Genomic DNA, 18,554 nt, shown 5'->3' with positions numbered 1-18,554 from the left:
TCATCAGTGAATACATACCTTGTGGGTTCTTTTCTGTTTGAAGGACTTCAGGATGATATTTTATATTTTCATCCATTTCCCTGAGAATTTCGTGAAATCATTGTTTTAATGGCTAAGTAGTACACCATTTTATCAATGTACCAAAACTTCTGTATCTGTTCTTGTTTTAAGGAACATCTGGGTTTTTTCTAGGTTCTGGATATTATAAATAAGGCTGCTTTAAACATAATGGAGCATGTGTCCATATTTTACTTGGAGCATCATTTGGGTACATGCCTCGTAGTGGTATAGCTTAGGGTAGAACTATTTCCATTTTCTGAGGAAACACCAAAACAATTTCGAAAGTGGCTTTAAAAGATTGAAGTCCTACCAGGACAAAATGAGTGTTCCTCTTTCTCCAAGTCCTTACGAGCATGTGCTGCTGCCTGACTTTGTGGTCATAGTCATTCTGATTGGTTTGAAGTGGAATCACAGGGTTGTTTTGATTTACATAACACTGATGAATAAGGATGTTGGACATTTCTTTAGGAGATACTCAGCCATTTTAGATTATTCAGTTGAGGAGTCTTTATCTCTGTATACCACTTTAATAGGGTTATTTGGTTCTCTTGAATTTACCTTCTCAGGTTCTTTGTATATTTATCAGATGTAGGATTTGTAAAGATCTTCATCCAATGTGTGAATTGTCATTTTATTCCATTGACAGTGTCCTTTGCCTTGCAGAATCTTTTCAACTTTATGAGGTCCCATTTGTCAATTACTGCTCTTAGACCACAAGCCATTGACAGTCAGTTCAGGGAATTTTAATCTGTGCCCATATACTGATGTTCATCCCCAGTTTCTCTTCTTTGAGATTCAGTGTATTTGGTTTCATGTGTATGTTCTTGATCCTTTGTACAGGGAGATAAGAATAGATCAATTTGAGTTCTTCTACTTGCCTAACAACAATTGAACCAGGACAATTTGTTCCAAATGCTTTTTTTCCCACTGGCTGGTTTTGGATTCTTTGTCAAGTATCAAGAGATGTCAGTTTTATGAGTGGGAAAACAACTGGGAAAGGGGATAACCTTTGAAATATAAATAAAAATATCCAATAAAACATTCTATTCCATCGATCTGCCAGTCTGTCTCTATACCAGTACCATGATGTTTTTATTGCTACTGCTCTGGAACAGAGCTTGACATCAAGGATGGTGATTCCCCCATAGCTTCTCTTATTGTGGAATATTGTTTTAACTGTCTTGGGTTTTTTCTTTCCTCCAAGAGGATTTGAGAATTGTTCTTTCTATCCCTGTGAAAAATTGAGTTTGAATTTTGATAGAGATTGCAATAAATCTGTAGACTGTTTTTGGTAAGATGGCTATTTGTGCTGTGTTAATCCTGTCAATCTTTGGGCATGGGAGATATTTCCATCTTCTGAGATCTTCTTCAAACTCATTCTTCAGAGACTTGAAGTTCTTGTCATACGTCTCTTTCATTTGCTTGGTTAGAGTCAGACAAGGAATTTTATATTATTCGTGACTATGGTGAAGGGTGTCATTTCCCTAATTTCTTTCTCAGTCCGTTTATCCTTTGAGGAGAGGAAGCCTAATTTCTAAAGTTCTAGGAGTTCTCTCCTGGATTTATTTTTGCTTTTTCATAAATACTATCCTATCATCTGCAAATAGTGATATTCTGATTTCTTCCTTTCCAATTTGTCTCCTTTTGAGCTCCTCTTCTTACTAATTGCTCTGGCTAGAACTTGGAATACTATATTGAATAGAAGGACAGATTCAGCACCATTGTTTTGCCCCTAACTAGAGATTGCTTCAAGTTTCTCTCCATTTAGTTTGATGTTGCCTATTTGCTTTACATTGTTTTTATTAAGTTTACCTATGGACTTTGAATTGTTATTCTCTCAAGTATTTTTAACATGAAGGGGTATTTTTCAAAGATCTTTACAGCATCTAACAAGATGATCATACGTTTATTTTATCCCTTGAGTTTGATTATGTAGTGGATTATGTTGATGGACTTCCACATATTGAACCATACCTGGATCCTAGGATGAAGCCTAACTATTTTATCATGTGGAATGATCATTTTGATGTGTTCATAAAATCAGTTTGTGGGGAATTTATTGAGTATATTTGGATCAATATTCATGAGTAAAATTGTCCTGTAGTGCATCTTTATTTGTGGGTCTTTGTGTGATTTAGGTATCAGTGTAAGTTTAGCTTTATAGAATGTATTGGGTAGTGTTCCTTCTGTTTCTCATTGGTGGAATAGTTTGAGAAGTATTGGTATTAGGTCTTCTTTGAAGGTCTGAAAGAATGCAACACAAATAACATCTGGTCCTGTGCTTTTCTGATTGGGAGATTTTAATGACTGCTTCTATTTCTTTAGGAGTTATGGGGCTGTTTAAGTAGTATATCTGATCCTAATTTAGTTTGGCTACCAAGTATTGGTCTAGAAAACCATCCATTTCACCCAGATTTTCCACTTTTACGGAGTATATGCTTTTGCAGTAGGATCTGATTTTTTTTTAATTTCTTCAGTTCTGTTTTTATGTCTTTAGGTACAGTTCTGAATTTGTTAATTTGTATACTGTCTCTATGTCCTCTAGTGAGTTTGACTAAGAGTTTATCTTGTTGATTTTCTTCAAGAACCTGCTCCTGGTTTTGTTGATTTTTGTATAGTTTTCTTTGTTTCTACTAGGTTGATTTCAGCCACGAGTTTGATTTGCTGCCATCTACTCCTCTTGGATGTATTTGATCTTTCTTCTTCTAAAGCTTTCATGCCTATGTCTTCTGGGGTGTGTGGAATAGAGTTAATTGATGTTGAAAGATATTAAGGACTAAAGACTGTTGACTCTTGTTATTTTTGTTATTAGAGGTAGGATTATGATTTTGTACTTATTTTAGTTCCTTGTGAGAAGTCTAATTTCTTGCGTTTCTTCAGAATAGTTCCCCACCTTGTGTTGGGCTTTTAGTTCTATTATTTTCTTTATGGCTGTATTAACGAAGGAAATAAATTCTTTAAATTTGGTATTGTCATGGAATATCTTGTTTCTCTATCTATGGTGATTGAAAGTTTTGCTGGGTATAGTGGCCTGAGCCTGCATTTGTCTTCTATTAAGACCTGTATGACATTTCCCTAAGTTCTTCTGGCTTTTAGAATCTCTGTTTATAAGTTGGTTGTAATTCTCTAAGGTCTGCTTTTATATCTTACTTGATCTTTTTTCATTACCACTTTCAATAGTCTTTCTTTGTTCTGTTCATTTTCGGTTTTTGTCCTGGGTGTGTCAGAGTTCTGTGAGTCATGCTGCCTATAAGATCCTATTATTCTTGTGTGTTTGAGTTAATGGGAGTCAAGCTTCCTCTAAGTTTTGAAGGAGTGGGCTGGGGAGCCAGAGCCCTGTGACCACTCCAGGCACAGGTGCAAACCAAAAAGATACATGCGTCTGTTTAGGGAATGTTCCTGTGTTGTCCATGTCCCAGTGGGACCAAGTTAGACCGAGTATTGGTGAAGATGTTGTGCCTTCACCTGTGTTCTTGGTGTGTCACAGTTCCTGGGAGTCAAGCTTACTCTGGATGCTGTTGGAGTGGGTGGGGAGCAGGAGATCTAGGTTTGATCTGAGCACAAGGGCAAACTGGAAAGATGGGTAAATTTTAATTAGTAATTGCTTCAGTTACTTTTTCTAGCGGCCTCCGTGATACCCTAAGATGATCTTCCACAAGGGCCCTTAAATGGGGCTAGTATACTTGTATTAACGTGTTTTATTCAGCATATTCTCTAAAGTCTTACGCTAATAGTATAAAACTAATGATAAGATTCTTAAATTTAATTTAAGTAAATTAGCCTTTACCTGTCAGATTCTATTTTTTTAATCTTTATTAATTGAGTATTTCTTATTTACATTTGGGTTGTTATTCCACTTCCCAGTTTCTGGGCAAATATCCTGCTAACCCCTCCCCATCCCCTTCTCTATGGGCTTCCCCTCCCCAGAAACACTCAAACTAATAGAAGAAAAAGTGGGGAAGCATCTCGAATACCTCTCAGATTCTAAATGGGCAAACTATTGTAAAGAATTCGTGAATTAAAGATAACTTAAGTTAAATAAATAAATGAAAATAAAATTCTGTTTTTACCAGTATGCAAAGCACAACCATTTGAAATTAATCAAGGGCATTCCTAGGTGGAGAGCTGATTCTGGAATTGCATATTAATATTTAAATATTGTGGACACTAATGCAAATATTATAATATGAAAATAGTTCTATGTTTTAAAATCCCCAGTGCCAAGTTTAAATAGAAATTATGTGTTTCAGGCAGTGTGTCTTTGGGACTCCCTGATACAATGTACCCCAGGCTCTATCACTAGATCCCAGACGTTTGGGCTAGAAAGATCCTTTAGGACCTTGTGACCTTTGTCATCTAAATTCATAAGGTACTTTTGGGAGTTCTGAAAAACTAACACTCTAAGCTTTCCACAATAATGGCTACCACAGTATTTTTAGCAAAAATATACTACTCCAGAAAATTGAGGATGAAATCCCTACAGCATATAACAAAAGAGCCAAGGGAGGAACACCAGATGTTAAACAGGGGCTCAAGAATACCCATGAACTATGATGACAGAGGTAACTCAAAAATGCCATTTAGAATGTTATGAGGAAAATAAGAATTGAATTTTTACTTTGATTTTCAGGGTCAAGAAAAGTTTTACCACTCGGGAAAACAAAAAAAAAAATTCAATATTGGAAAGCAGAGGAGGAGAGCCAGGCCTAGTGATGAGAAGGTCTAAGCTGAGAAGCCAGACAAGTGGCAGAAATCCTAAATGGGTATGGGTGAGGGAACAAGTGTACTATAGTGATTGAAGTTGGCAAGAATCAGGATAGTGAGGTAATCAAAAACAGGATTGCATTTGGAAGGTGTGGCTAAGTAGGAGGTTCATCATTTAAGATAAAAGATGCGTGCTTCCTGCCCAGGCATCTTGAAACCTCTTCTCCTCTGAAGCTCCCCTTTCATATCTGAGAAGAAAAATGTGCAAAACCCTACATGGCACACTGCTCCTACTGGCCATCTTTGTCCTGTTTCTGAATTTCAGCCATGCAACTGCAAAACGTACCAGGAGAGGTATGGAAATTTTTGAGAAAAACTTCATAGACAAAAACAAACTGAAGGATGTATATGATGTCTTCAAATATCTTTACAACACGCACAGTGCTGACACATATCTCAGCAACATAAAAAATGAGTCATTCACCATGAACATATGGGTAAGTACTTCTCCCAGCATAAGAGACAGTGTTGATGTGTCCATGTGCAGCACTATCCTTTTTTTATTCTATTACTACAATCTTTTCTGTAACCATGCTCGCATATCTCCAATATACAATATATGACTTCTAAAACAGAAGACACAAGGAAGTTCTCATCACACTACAAATAGAATGATGCATTCTTAGTACTAAAATGTATCCACAGAATTTCCTTATTTTTACCTGAATTCAAAGAACTCCTAAGAAACAGTATCCACACACATAACAGAAATCCTGCAAAACAAAAAATACTAGTATACAGTGGGAGCTCTACAACATATTCTGTTTAAATTTGCCAATAGTAAATAGGAACCAATATGTTTCTATTTCACAGTTAGCATAAGGTATCCTCTAATTTGTCTAAATGACATTAAATACCAGATACCAATGTACATTGTTAAATGAATGGCCATACAGTAGGACAAACAGACACACAAACATTTAATATGGAAGAAGGAATTTTTTATACTCTTTCAAGTATTTCAGTTATTTGCGTGTGTGTGTGTGTGTGTGTGTGTGTGTGTGTGTGTGTGTGTGTGTGTGTCTGTTCATGTGTATTGTTTGGGGCCAATACGTCAGTGTATATGTGGAAGTCATAGATGCCTTTGGTTACTTAAATATCTTTTTATATCGATGGGGCTACAGGAAAAAAACTTGGTATTTCAGATTTATTAATGGCATCTTTCCTTACTGCAATCTCTAGACAGCCTAATTCTAAGTATTATTATGGGAAATGAAGTTTCCCTCATAATATTGATTATGAGTTCACAGCATCCTTGTTGATCCTGCCTCCCTTCTGTCCATTGTAACATGTGGCCATGTTTGTTTCATCCCCCTCACTGTCATTTAGTGCAAGGGGCTCCTGATATGTGTGTTTATGTCAATATGTTTTTCTGAATCTCTTGATAATAGCAATTTGTGTACTTCAGCAAACAATGGAACTTTCTATATGGTAAATATTCCTTTCAGGAAAATGAAGAGTCATTATACTTGCTCTGATAATATCATACTTATTTCCTTCTTGTAGAGACCACTGACATATACACCCAGGGCAGACTATGGCTCCCACATTCTCTGTTCAGCTGTGCTTTATGTACAGAACCTGAGGTAGTTTTCTAATATGGATGTTGAAAAGGATTCCATCCCACATTAAAAAAACAGCCATTCATTCTACACCAGATGCAGATGCTGTTAGCCCCAAAAATTGATTGACAATGGCAAGACACAAAAAATGATAGCACTCAGTAATGACATAGACTTCTTAGATGTTAAATGTGCTAGGTGAGAACCTACAGAAAAAGAATTAAGGGTATATTTCCAAACACGCATATGTGTCCTTTATAACAATTCACCATGCAGAATGAGCCGAATTTCAAATTGTATGGAGACCTCTAAAGGACAGGTAACATCATCTGAGCAATTCCCAGCATGGAATTTGTAAGCTTGTATTAACAAATCAACCAGGAGTTTCTACATCCTTTTTCACAGTGACCTTCGATTGTTCCTGGAGCAGCACTTAGGAACTAGAGTCCTAATTTTGCAAAATAATAATAATAATAATAATAATAATAATAATAATAATAATAATAATAATGATACATTAGGACCTATGTCCCATGCAACTAGTCACCAACTGTGAAGTATGAACACCTTGTATGCTATATCATTCAGCAATGTAGAGTCAACTCCTGCAACATACTCTGTCAGTAGATTTGTTAGTCAAGGCACATATACACCACTTTCCAAAACCTGAATAATTGTTAAAATTATAAAATTACAAAATTAGGTAAATGTGCAATCCACACACATAACAAATATACCTATTGTTCCGTGTGTACCTGAGTCAAATTGTAAATACAGGATAAACATCACTCCAGGGAACATTGTCCTTACTCATGGTTTCAAAGGACAAAGTCTATTATTTCAGCTTGTTGTCATCCAGTAAATGTATCTGAGATTCCCTCTGCAATGAATATATAAGTTCCTATTTGGGAACTGCACAAACAAGTGACTAAAATGCCTTGAGATATGTTAGCATCAATGATCAAATTTAGAATTGAGACACTCACAGGCTCTATTTATTTGACCTGAAATTTCCCCTTGTGTGAAGCATTCCAAATTCTCCTGTCCACTGAAGGAATAAAGTAGGAAAACAAATGAAACCGATGCTCTGTGTTAAATTTAGCTACTAATGGTGATCATTAGGTGATAAAACCAGCCTGAAACCTTTTTAGAGTTACAAAGTATGACTACCTTTTATCCCAAAATCGATAGGATCATTCAATTCATGCTGACTTCTAAAGCCTTCCCTTCTTCTCAGAGCAGATCATGTACTGGCAATGGTTCTTACCTGTCCTTATGGTTTCTCTTACAGGCTGGTTCTACCTTACTAACAATATTGAAAAAATGTTAGTCCCAGCCTTCACCTTGGGTGTCCTGTTCCTTCTATTTAATAAAGATGTACAAAGAAAAACATCCTGAAAATCATCCTGTTGGAAGAAGTCTGTGTGTGTATTCAGATAGCAATGATATTGACATGGATCCAAAATAAAAGTGTTAGCTACAAAAGTAAATTAAGGCATGCATGTAAATGAAAATACAGAACTAAACAACAATTTTGCTCTTTTCTTCATAGGGATTTGGTGAAATTGAAATGGTTAAAACCAAATGTAGAAAGATTGATTCTGACTTCTACAAATGTTCTTTCCAGAGGGAATTCTATAACCTAAAGGTGTGTATTTGGTAATGCCTTGTTTCCTGACAAGTTAGGCAGGGTGGCAGCTGTACTATGGTCATACATTTGTACAGATAGGTGGATATTTTGAGAAAAATGTGTGAATTGGAGGGAAATGTGTAGAAATGTACTTCTTTATGAAGGGATAGAGTTAGGGATTAGTACACATGAATTTGTGTGTTAGAGTAAGAGTATGTGCAGAAATCATAAACTTAAATGTTGAAGTGTTTGTCATTGAATTCTTCATACTGAGCAGAAAACCTTCTGTAAGTTGGTGTTCCTCTCTGGACTAGAGGACCCTTTTCAAGAACACTTCCTTTGGAGATGATAATTAATTAACCTGAGCTTCAGAGCTTTCCATGTGGCCATGAAAGAAAAGAGCCCCAAACAGGACAAAGGTAACCAGTGCTGCCCCTTAACCTTTTCCATATGTATAGAGTTATTTCTGGCAACACCATAACTCTCAGATATAATCCTTTCATTCCTAACTCCACTGAATGGATTTTATTCTCCTCTTTTGTCCTGTTTCCTTCTTCTTCAACAGCACAAGACAACTCATAAAAGATGGTCATAAATCAAACAACCAGTAGGGTGGGCGTCAATTTCTATAAAGATGAGTTATTTGTTGTGTAAGGAATAATCCTTGAAGCTAAAGAATGCTGAAACAAATGATAAAGAAATTAATTATTTTAGTTACAAAGGGTTACTGAAGAGAAACTTACTACTGAGAAGTGATGCAGTTAATCCTGTTCCTTTTCTAAAGCGGACTCCTGGCGAAACAATGTACTATATATCATTGCCTGGAAGCGTCAGATGCAGGAAGCTCCTATCTAAACTGGACAACTGTCCCTTCGAAGAACAAACAGAACAGCTGAAGGTATGAACACTAAGTGACTCCTCTTGTTGAAAGAACCCTGTGAAAATGAGGACTGATGTATAATATCTGAGAAGGGTTTGTGCTAGTGTGTTATGCTTTTGGCAAGTTAATAAAAATGAAGTGCACAGGAAAAGATCATGTGCAAACATTTGAAGAGAGAAAGTGGAGATTATCAATAAATAAAATAGATACACTTGTTGAGTGAGTCCATTCCTCAAAAGTAGCACTGTGCACAGAAGAGGAGGAAGAGTTCAAAACAATATTCTCCATTCCCTACGAACTTTACTACCAAGGGTATGATTGAATTTTTGCTCATTGACAGAATAAAGAGTTGTGGAGATGGTTGCTTGTCAGAGAAGAGTCTTTTACTCCCAACCCCACCTTCATTTGCAGGGTGCAATTGTAAAGGTCCCACTCCGTCATTCAGTACTGATGTGGGGTGGTTATAAGAAGACAAATAGTCCATGACCTCTGGCCATTAACTATCTCTTATTGTTCTGGTTCCAGAAGCTAATGGTTTCTGAATTTTACTCCTGCTGTTAGGAGAGTATTGGGAAAAGAAACAGTTTCTTGGGTGCTTCTACTTGGGGATTTCTTGATAGACAGTTAAGAGCTTATGAATTCATTAACCTTTTGTGAGCCACAGAAAATGAAAAAGGGTAAAAATAAAGTCAAGCACACACACACACACACACACACACACACACACACACACGAATTCAGCTGATGTCAACCATTCAACGTCAAAGTGCATATGTCTATGTATAGACATACATGTTAAGAATAGAAATTATTAAGCATACATATGTATGTACATACACACAGACAGACAGATGTAAATACATACTATCTACAAATATAAACATTTTGTGAATAGAGAAGATACAATAACAGCTACAGGCTACACTTTACTTTTCTCTCAGCCTTTTTATAGCTTTTTAGACAAAAAGTGTTTAAGAATTTACCTCACAGATAAAATTTCAAAGAAAGGAGTTACAGAAGGTTGTAGATAGTCAGTTCAAAGTAGTGTTTCACTCTATAATATCATTATAAGTTTAAAACCACAGTTTCCCATGTTCTTGTTAAATTACAGTACACATTGGTAGCATCATACCTGGATATTGCCTACAATTAATGTCTTTCATTGATCTAAAGTATGTCCCAAATTTATTTCTCTTCTTACTTCAATGTTTAAAGCTCATTTCATTCATTATAATTAACTAATTATACTACGAGGAGGTGCAGGCTCTATTCTTGATTTACCCTTATTATATCTTTCTGGGAAAACAACTAAAACCATCTCCTTAAATTTCTCTCTTAAATTATTGAATCAAATCAAGAATTCTATAGTCATTAATTCATCTAAACAGCACTATTATATAAAAGTACAACTTCATATTGATTTGAAGAATCTGTGTGCAATATTGTGAGATGATACCCAGAAATTATTAAGCAGTAATAGTGGCAGGAAAGCAATATCAGAAGTGAGAAGCTATTTTTGGATGTACCTTTCATTGATGTGCCTTTCAGAGCACACCAATCATAGCTATGCAGAATGCTGGACGATCTCCAGAAAACCTACTTGCTTGCCATCAACCTACATGGTTGGTCCCGTGCACATAAACAATCTGCCACATGTTCATGACTTTAATCCCTCTTGCTGAAATCCTGCTTCTACCACCAGATGCTGTCTTATGATACTACAAACTGGGGTTGTAGTGCTTATCTTCTCAAATATTTGTATCACCTCTTATTTTCACATTAATATTCCATTCTTTGATTTTTCCATGTGCCACACTTAATGACATGTCAATGTCTAGAACTAGATGGGCCCTGACCAGGTGGACTCCTGCATTGTGTACCAGGATTCAGGATCTCATGAATTCTTGATTGTGCACATAAAATCTTGTGGACTATAAACAATTGAGGCAATGATCATTGTCCACTGAAGAGTTATGCTGAATATCCAGGGACCCAGGGACACTGGAATGACCAGTGTGTCATTTACATGGTTACCATTTCCACTTCAGTTAACTGGATGATTATATCCCTTTTGATTTTAATATCCCTAATAATCTATATTTCTTTCCATTTTTAGAGAGAAATATGTTACTTTGTACTGTATCCTGACTATATTGAGCAAAATATACATGCTGTAAGATTCGATTGTTATACCAAATGAGACTCTGAGACTGACTGGCCTGTTACCCAACACTTGCAGACATTGATTCTACTTCTGGAACTCTAATATGGAATCACCCTTCAGTATGGATGCCAGGAGTCACAGAGACATGCAGTCCAGTTATGTACACCTGAACAATTGTCTTCCTTTTACATTTCACATACTTCTTTTAAATGAACCATTGTAAGCCTGCCATAACTAACCTATGCTTTGCTCAATAAAAGTACTGCCATTCATCTTGACTTGTTGTCTGAGAACAAGTGCCATGTGGGTAGATGGAATCAAATGCAAAGAACTGTAAGGCTCTTATCAACAAGTCTGTGTCAAGTATGCTGTATTCTCTGTGATAATATCCACGTTTCGTAGGCGCATGCAGTTCCTTCTGTATAAATGAAGATTCTGACTTTCTATATAAGAACATCAAAATACAGTAGATAATCTATCTCAAGGAAGACATGCACTGTAGTTATAACAGGAAACATACAGTTACATCTAACTGACTCATGTGGATGACTAACATTCACAAAATCACAGCCCGCCCTTTGTTACTATCCCTCTATCTATATCTCAAGGAATCACAGAGAATCCCTCACAGGGTTCACTTTGTATCAGATCTGTTGTTTTAAACCTTTAGAGAAAAAGAATCATCTCTCTTCTGGGGAGGAGAATGTAAAACTAGTGTTCTCTGGGAGAAAATCTGAACAGGTGTGTGCACAGAACTAATGTGCTACATAGTACATCCCATATAGTACATATCACAGATGTGTTCTATATAAATATGCATGCTGATTCTGTTTTTAAATTTTAAGAATTATACATGATCTGAGGATGCTGAAGGGAAAATTTATATTCTGTGTTCCTATGGATGTCTAAATTAACTCATATAATTCAATGTGTTTGAACTATATAAACATTTGTGTATAGCTCCATCTGCACCCAGTGATAAGGCTGTCCACAGCCTTTGGATCCAAAACCTGCTGGCAGAGAACTGGACTGCCAGAAGGGCTCTTCCATCTAAGCTCACAGGTAGGAACCCACTTTCTCTCCACTGACTATCCAAAGAGAGAGCTGCCTAGAGCACATGGTGGGCAGGAGCTGCAGGTCTGCCTAAGACAGTACACCCCTGTCTTCATCACCTTCCAGAATTATGTAGGATACTGAACCCCCAGGGCAGATTGTTACAAGAAAATTACCGTCTCCATCTGAGCCCAGAGATAAGGCTGTCTGACAACTGTTAAGACCCAAAACCTGCCCACAGAGAGTAGGTCTCCAAGGAATTTTCACACTCCTAAGATCACAGGCTCATAGGCTTACAAGCCAACATAAGGGACAGGATCCACTCAGAGACAGCAAGACCAACAAACATCAGCGATTACTAGCTGGTGAGAGGAAGCACAATCCCCTAAGCAACAGAAACCTAGACTACTTGGCATCATCAGATCTAGTTCCCCGACCACAGCAACTACGAGATATTCCAACACACTGGAAAGCAAGATTTGGATTTACAATCACATCTCATGAGCTGGATTCCCAACTTCGCTGATCCCCACCCACAGCTCACTGCTCCCAAACCCCGTGGGAGAGAGAGCTCACTGCCCGGACAGGTGGGCACTCCTGAGACTGCAGAGTGGAAGAGACCACCAATACTGCCCACCCCTGCCCACACCCCGGGCCCAAGAGGAAACTGTACACAGCCTCTGGGAAACGGTAGATAGGGGCACTGGAGCTGGACATCCCCTGCGCCCGAGATACCAGAGAAACCTGAAAGGACCAGATTAACAGCTCTGCACCCAAATCCCATGAGAGGGAAAGCTAAACCTTCAAAGAGGCAGACAAGCCTGGGAAGCCAAAAGAGACAACACTGTGCCCACATTTCTGACTCTAGAGGAAAACACCAAATGCCATCTAGGACCCTGGTGCACAGGGGCTCCCAAAAAGGCAGCACAGGCCCTCCTCTTTGCTGCCCTCTCAGAGAGCTCATAAGCAACACCCCACGAGCAAACTTGAGTCTTGGGACCACAGGTAAGACCAACTGTTCTGCTCCAAGTGACCTGCCTGGTGAACTCAGGACACAGCTGAAGACCTGTAGACAGGAAAAACTACATACCCAAAAGCAGAACACTCTGTTCCCATAACTGGCTGAAAGAAAACAGGAAAACAAGTCTAGAGCACTCCTATCACACAGGCTTATAGGACAGTCTATCCACTGTCAGAAATAGCAGAACAAAGTAACACTAGAGATAATCTGGTGAGAGGCAAGCAACAGAAACCAAGGCCACATGGCATCATCAGAGCCCAATTCTCCCACCAAAGCAAACACTGAATATCCAAACACACCAGAAAAGAAAGATCTAGATTTAAAATCATGTTTGATCATGATGCTGGAGGACTTCAAGAAAGACATGAAGAAATCCCTTACTTACAAGCAAGCCATCCAAAGTTAACCCCAGATATTTTCCCCACTGGCTGAATAGATATTTCCTACTCTTGTGAAGATCCTGGGTTCAACACCCAGCACCCACAAGTGGCTCTGAATATCTTTAACTTTATTTCCAGAAAATCTCATTTCTCATCTAGCTCTAATAGGCACTAAGCCTGTATGTAGTATTGAGTATTCTACATACGATATTTACATACTTACTTTTTGGCAATTAATAGGTCATTGTAAAATTACAAGGATGTAAAAGACATCAGGGCTTACTCATGAATGTATGTATACATAACATATGCATGTATTTCCTGTAACAAAAATTAGTCAAAAACGGAGGACATGTCTTTGTAGAAGAAAAGGATTTAAAGGATGAAAAAGAATGAATAAAATGTAATTATTTTTAATCTGAACAAAAAAAAGAAAATCAAAGGAATAAATGCGGGAAGTAGCATACAATTCCATTATAATGATAAAATAAGTAATATAAAATATAGAGTTTCAAAGGATGATTAGATTTACTATCAATTAATTTCAAGAAGGACTAGAATTGAGGGTACAAAACTAAATTCTGGAAAAGATGTACATTTAAATGAAAATGAAATAATTTTGTCAACTTTCTGATGTCACTGGGAAATGTATATAATTATATTGTAGTCAAAGTTACTTGACCACAGGGTCCACTCATCATTTCTTTTATATAAATATAACAAAGTGTAGTATCTGAGAAAACTTGTATTCTCAAAACTAGTAATGGAATAAATAACATATTTGGGTTATTAAAAAAAGAAAAAATGAGGTTCAGCAACAGAAACCAAGATTACAAGGCATCATTGGAGCCTAATTCTCCCACCAAAGCCAACAGAGAATAACCAAACACACAAGAAAAGCAATATCTAGATTCAAAATCATATTTGATCATAATGCTGGAGGACTTCAAGAAAGACATGAAGAACTCCCTTAGAGAAATGGAGGAAAACATAAACAAACAAGTAGAAGCCTATAGAGAGGAATCACAAAAATCCCTGAAAGAATTCCAGGAAAATACAAATAGTTAAAGGAATTAAAAATGGAAATAGAAACAATCAAGAAAGGACACATGGACACAACCCTGAATATAGAAAACCAAAGGAAGAGACAAGGAGCCGTAGATACAAGCATCACCAACAGAATACAAGAAATAGAAGAGAGAATCTCAGGAGCAGAATATTCCACAGAAATCATCAACTCAACTGTCAAAGATAATGTAAAGCAGAAAAAGCTACTGGTCCAAAACATACATAAAATCCAGGACTCAATGAAAAGATCAACTCTAAGGACAATAGGTATAGAAGAGATTGAGGACTCCCAGTTCAAAGGACCAGTAAATATCTAAAACAAAATCATAGAAGAAAACTTCCCTAACCTAAAGAAAGAGATACCCATAAGCATATAAGAAGCCTACAGAACTCCAAATAGATTGGACCAGACAAGAAACACATCCCATCACATAATAGACAAAACACCAAATGAACAAAATAAAGAAAGAATATTAAACGCAGTAAGAGAAAAAGATCAAGTAACATATAAAGGCAGACCTATCAGAGTCACACCAGACTTTTCGACAGAGACTATGAAAGCCAGAAGATCCTGGACAGATGTCATACAGACCGTAAGAGAACACAAATGCCAGCTCAAGTTACTGTATCCTGCAAAACTCTCAATTTACATAGATGGAGAAACCAAGATATTCCATTACAAAACCAAATTTACACAATATCTTTGTACAAATCTAGTGCTAAAAGGATAATAAATGGCAAATCCCAACATAAGGAGGCAAGCTACACCCTAGAAAAAGCAAGAAATTAATTGTCTTGGCAACAAAACAAAGAGAAGAAAAGCACACAAATATAACCTCACATCCAAATTGAATATAACGGGAAGCAATAATCACTATTCCTTAATATCTCTCAACATCAATGGTCTCAACTCCCCAATAAAAAGAGATAGATTAACAAACTGGATACTCAATGATGACCCTGAATTCTGCTGCCTTCCCGGAAACACACATCAGAGACAAAGACAGACACTACCTCAGAGTGAAAGGCTGGAAAACAACTTTCCAAGCAAATGGTCAGAAGAAGCAAGCTGGAGTAGCCATTCTAATATCAAATAAAATCAATTTTCAATTAAAAGTCATCAAAAGAGATAAGGAAGGACACTTCATATTCATCAAAGGAAAAATCCACCAACATGAACTCTCAATCCCAACTATCTATGCCCCAAATACAAGGGCACCTACATACGTAAAAGAAACCTTACTAAAGCTCAAAACACGCATTGCACCTCACACAATAATAGTAGGAGTTTTCAACACCCCACTCTCTTCAATGGACAGATCACGGAAACAGAAATTAAACAGAGACAGAGTCAGACTAAGAGAAGTCATGAACCAAATCGACTTAACAGATATTTATAGAACATTCTATCCTAAAGCAAAAGGATATACATTCTTCTCAGTTCCTCATGGTACTTTATCCAAATTTGACAATATCATTGGTCAAAAAACAGGCCTCAACACGCACAGAACGATAGAAATAATCCCATAAGTGTGATCACACCGAAACAGGCTAAAGCTGGTCTTCAATAACAATAAGGGAAGAACGCCCACATATACATGGAAGTTGAAAAATGCTCTACTCAACGATACCCTGTAATAAAGTAAGTATTAAATACAAGTAATAAAGAAAGAAATTAAAGACTTCTCAGAATTTAATGAAAATGAATGTACAACATACTCAAACTTATGGGACACAATGAAAGCTGTGCTAAGAGGAAAACTCATAGCTCTGGGTGTCTGCAGAAAGAAACAGGAGAGAGCATATGTCACCAGCTTGACAGCACACCTAAAAGCTCTAGAACAAAAAGAAGCAAATACACCCAGGAGGAGTAGAAGGCAGGAAATAATCAAACTCAGAGCTGAAATCAACCTAGTAGAAACAAAAAGGACCATAGAAAGAATCAACACAACCAAAAGTTGGTTCTTTGAGAAAATCAACAAGATATATAAACCCTTAGCCAGACTAATGAGAGGACACAGAGAGTGCGTCCAAATTAACAAAATCAGAAATGAAAAGGGAGACATAACAACAGATTCAGAGGAAATTCAAAAAATCATCAGATCTTACTCTAAAAACCTATATTCAACAAAACTTGAAAATCTGCAGGAAATGGACAATTTCCTAGACAGATACCAGGTATCGAAGTTAAATCAGGAACAGATAAACCAGTTAAACAACCCCATAACTCCTAAGGAAATAGAAGCAGTCATTAAAGGTCTCCCAACCAAAAAGAGCCCAGGTCCACACGGGTTTAGTGCAGAATTCTACCAAACCTTCATAGAAGACCTCATACCAATATTATCCAAACTATTCCACAAAATTGAAACAGATGGATCCCTACCGAATACCTTCTACGAAGCCACAATTACTCTTATACCTAAACCACACAAAGACACAACAAAGAAAGAGAACTTCAGACCAATTTCCCTTATGAATATCTATGCAAAAATACTCAACAAAATTCTGGCAAACCGAATCCAAGAGCACATCAAAACAATCATCCACCATGACCAAGTAGGCTTCATCCCAGGCATGCAGGGATGGTTTAATATACGGAAAACCATCAACGTGATCCATTATATAAACAAACTGAAAGAACAAAACCACATGATCATTTCATTAGACGCAGAGAAAGCATTTGACAAAATTCAACACCCCTTCATGATAAAAGTCCTGGAGAGAATAAGAATTCAAGGCCCATACCTGAACATAGTAAAAGCCATATACAGCAAACCAGTTGCTAACATTAAACTAAATGGAGAGAAACTCGAAGCAATCCCACTAAAATCAGGGACTAGACAAGGCTGCCCACTCTCTCCCTACTTATTCAATATAGTTCTTGAAGTTCTAGCCAGAGCAATCAGACAACAAAAGGAGGTCAAGGGGATACAGATCGGAAAAGAAGAGGTCAAAATATCACTATTTGCAGATGATATGATAGTGTATTTAAGTGATCCCAAAAGTTCCACCAGAGAACTACTAAAGCTGATAAACAACTTCAGCAAAGTGGCTGGGTATAAAATTAACTCAAATAAATCAGTAGCCTTCTTCTACACAAAAGAGAAACAAGCCGAGAAAGAAATTAGGGAAACGACACCCTTCATAATAGACCCAAATAATATAAAGTACCTCGGTGTGACTTTAACCAAGCAAGTAAAAGATCTGTACAATAAGAACTACAAGACACTGAAGAAGGAAATTGAAGAAGACCTCAGAAGATGGAAAGATCTCCCATGCTCATGGATTGGCAGGATTAATATAGTAAAAATGGCCATTTTACCAAAAGCAATCTACAGATTCAATGCAATCCCCATCAAAATACCAATCCAATTCTTCAAAGAGTTAGACAGAACAATTTGCAAATTCATCTGGAATAACAAAAGACCCAGGATAGCTAAAGCTATCCTCAACAATAAAAGGACTTCAGGGGGAATCACTATCCCTGAACTCAAGCAGTATTACAGAGCAATAGTGATAAAAACTGCATGGTATTGGTACAGAGACAGACAGATAGACCAATGGAATAGAATTGAAGACCCAGAAATGAACCTACACACCTATGGTCACTTGATTTTTGACAAAGGAGCCAAAACCATCAAATGGAAAAAAGATAGCATTTTCAGCAAATGGTGCTGGTTCATCTGGAGGTCAACATGTAGAAGAATGCAGATCGATCCATGCTTATCACCCTGTACAAAGCTTAAGTCCAAGTGGATCATGGACCTCCACATCAAACCAGACACACTCAAACTAATAGAAGAAATACTAGGGAAGCATCTGGAACATATGGGCACTGGAAAAAATTTCCTAAACAAAACACCAATGGCTTACGCTCTAAGATCAAGAATCGACAAATGGGATCTCATAAAACTACAAAGCTTCTGTAAGGCAAAGGACACGGTGGTTAGGACAAAACGGCAACCAATAGAT

General features: G+C 37.2%; 1 protein-coding gene across 2 annotated transcripts; it reads left to right on the top strand.

The window, feature by feature from the left end:
- The first annotated feature begins 4,814 nt into the window (after positions 1-4,814).
- Positions 4,815-11,338, top strand: Andpro (androgen regulated protein). Of its 2 annotated transcripts, none has more exons than XM_006235184.4 (4): positions 4,815-5,261; positions 7,939-8,034; positions 8,801-8,914; positions 11,136-11,338. In XM_006235184.4, exons 1-4 carry the CDS (start codon positions 5,025-5,027, stop codon positions 11,160-11,162), a joined length of 474 nt encoding a protein of 157 aa, XP_006235246.1. In that variant the 5' UTR covers positions 4,815-5,024; the 3' UTR covers positions 11,163-11,338.
- The last annotated feature ends 7,216 nt before the right edge of the window (positions 11,339-18,554 follow it).

Source organism: Rattus norvegicus, chromosome 3 (genome assembly GCF_036323735.1).
Source record: "Rattus norvegicus strain BN/NHsdMcwi chromosome 3, GRCr8, whole genome shotgun sequence".
Lineage (NCBI taxonomy): Eukaryota > Metazoa > Chordata > Mammalia > Rodentia > Muridae > Rattus > Rattus norvegicus.
Note: the sequence above shows the minus strand (reverse complement) of the source record. Positions and strands in the feature narration are given on the sequence as shown.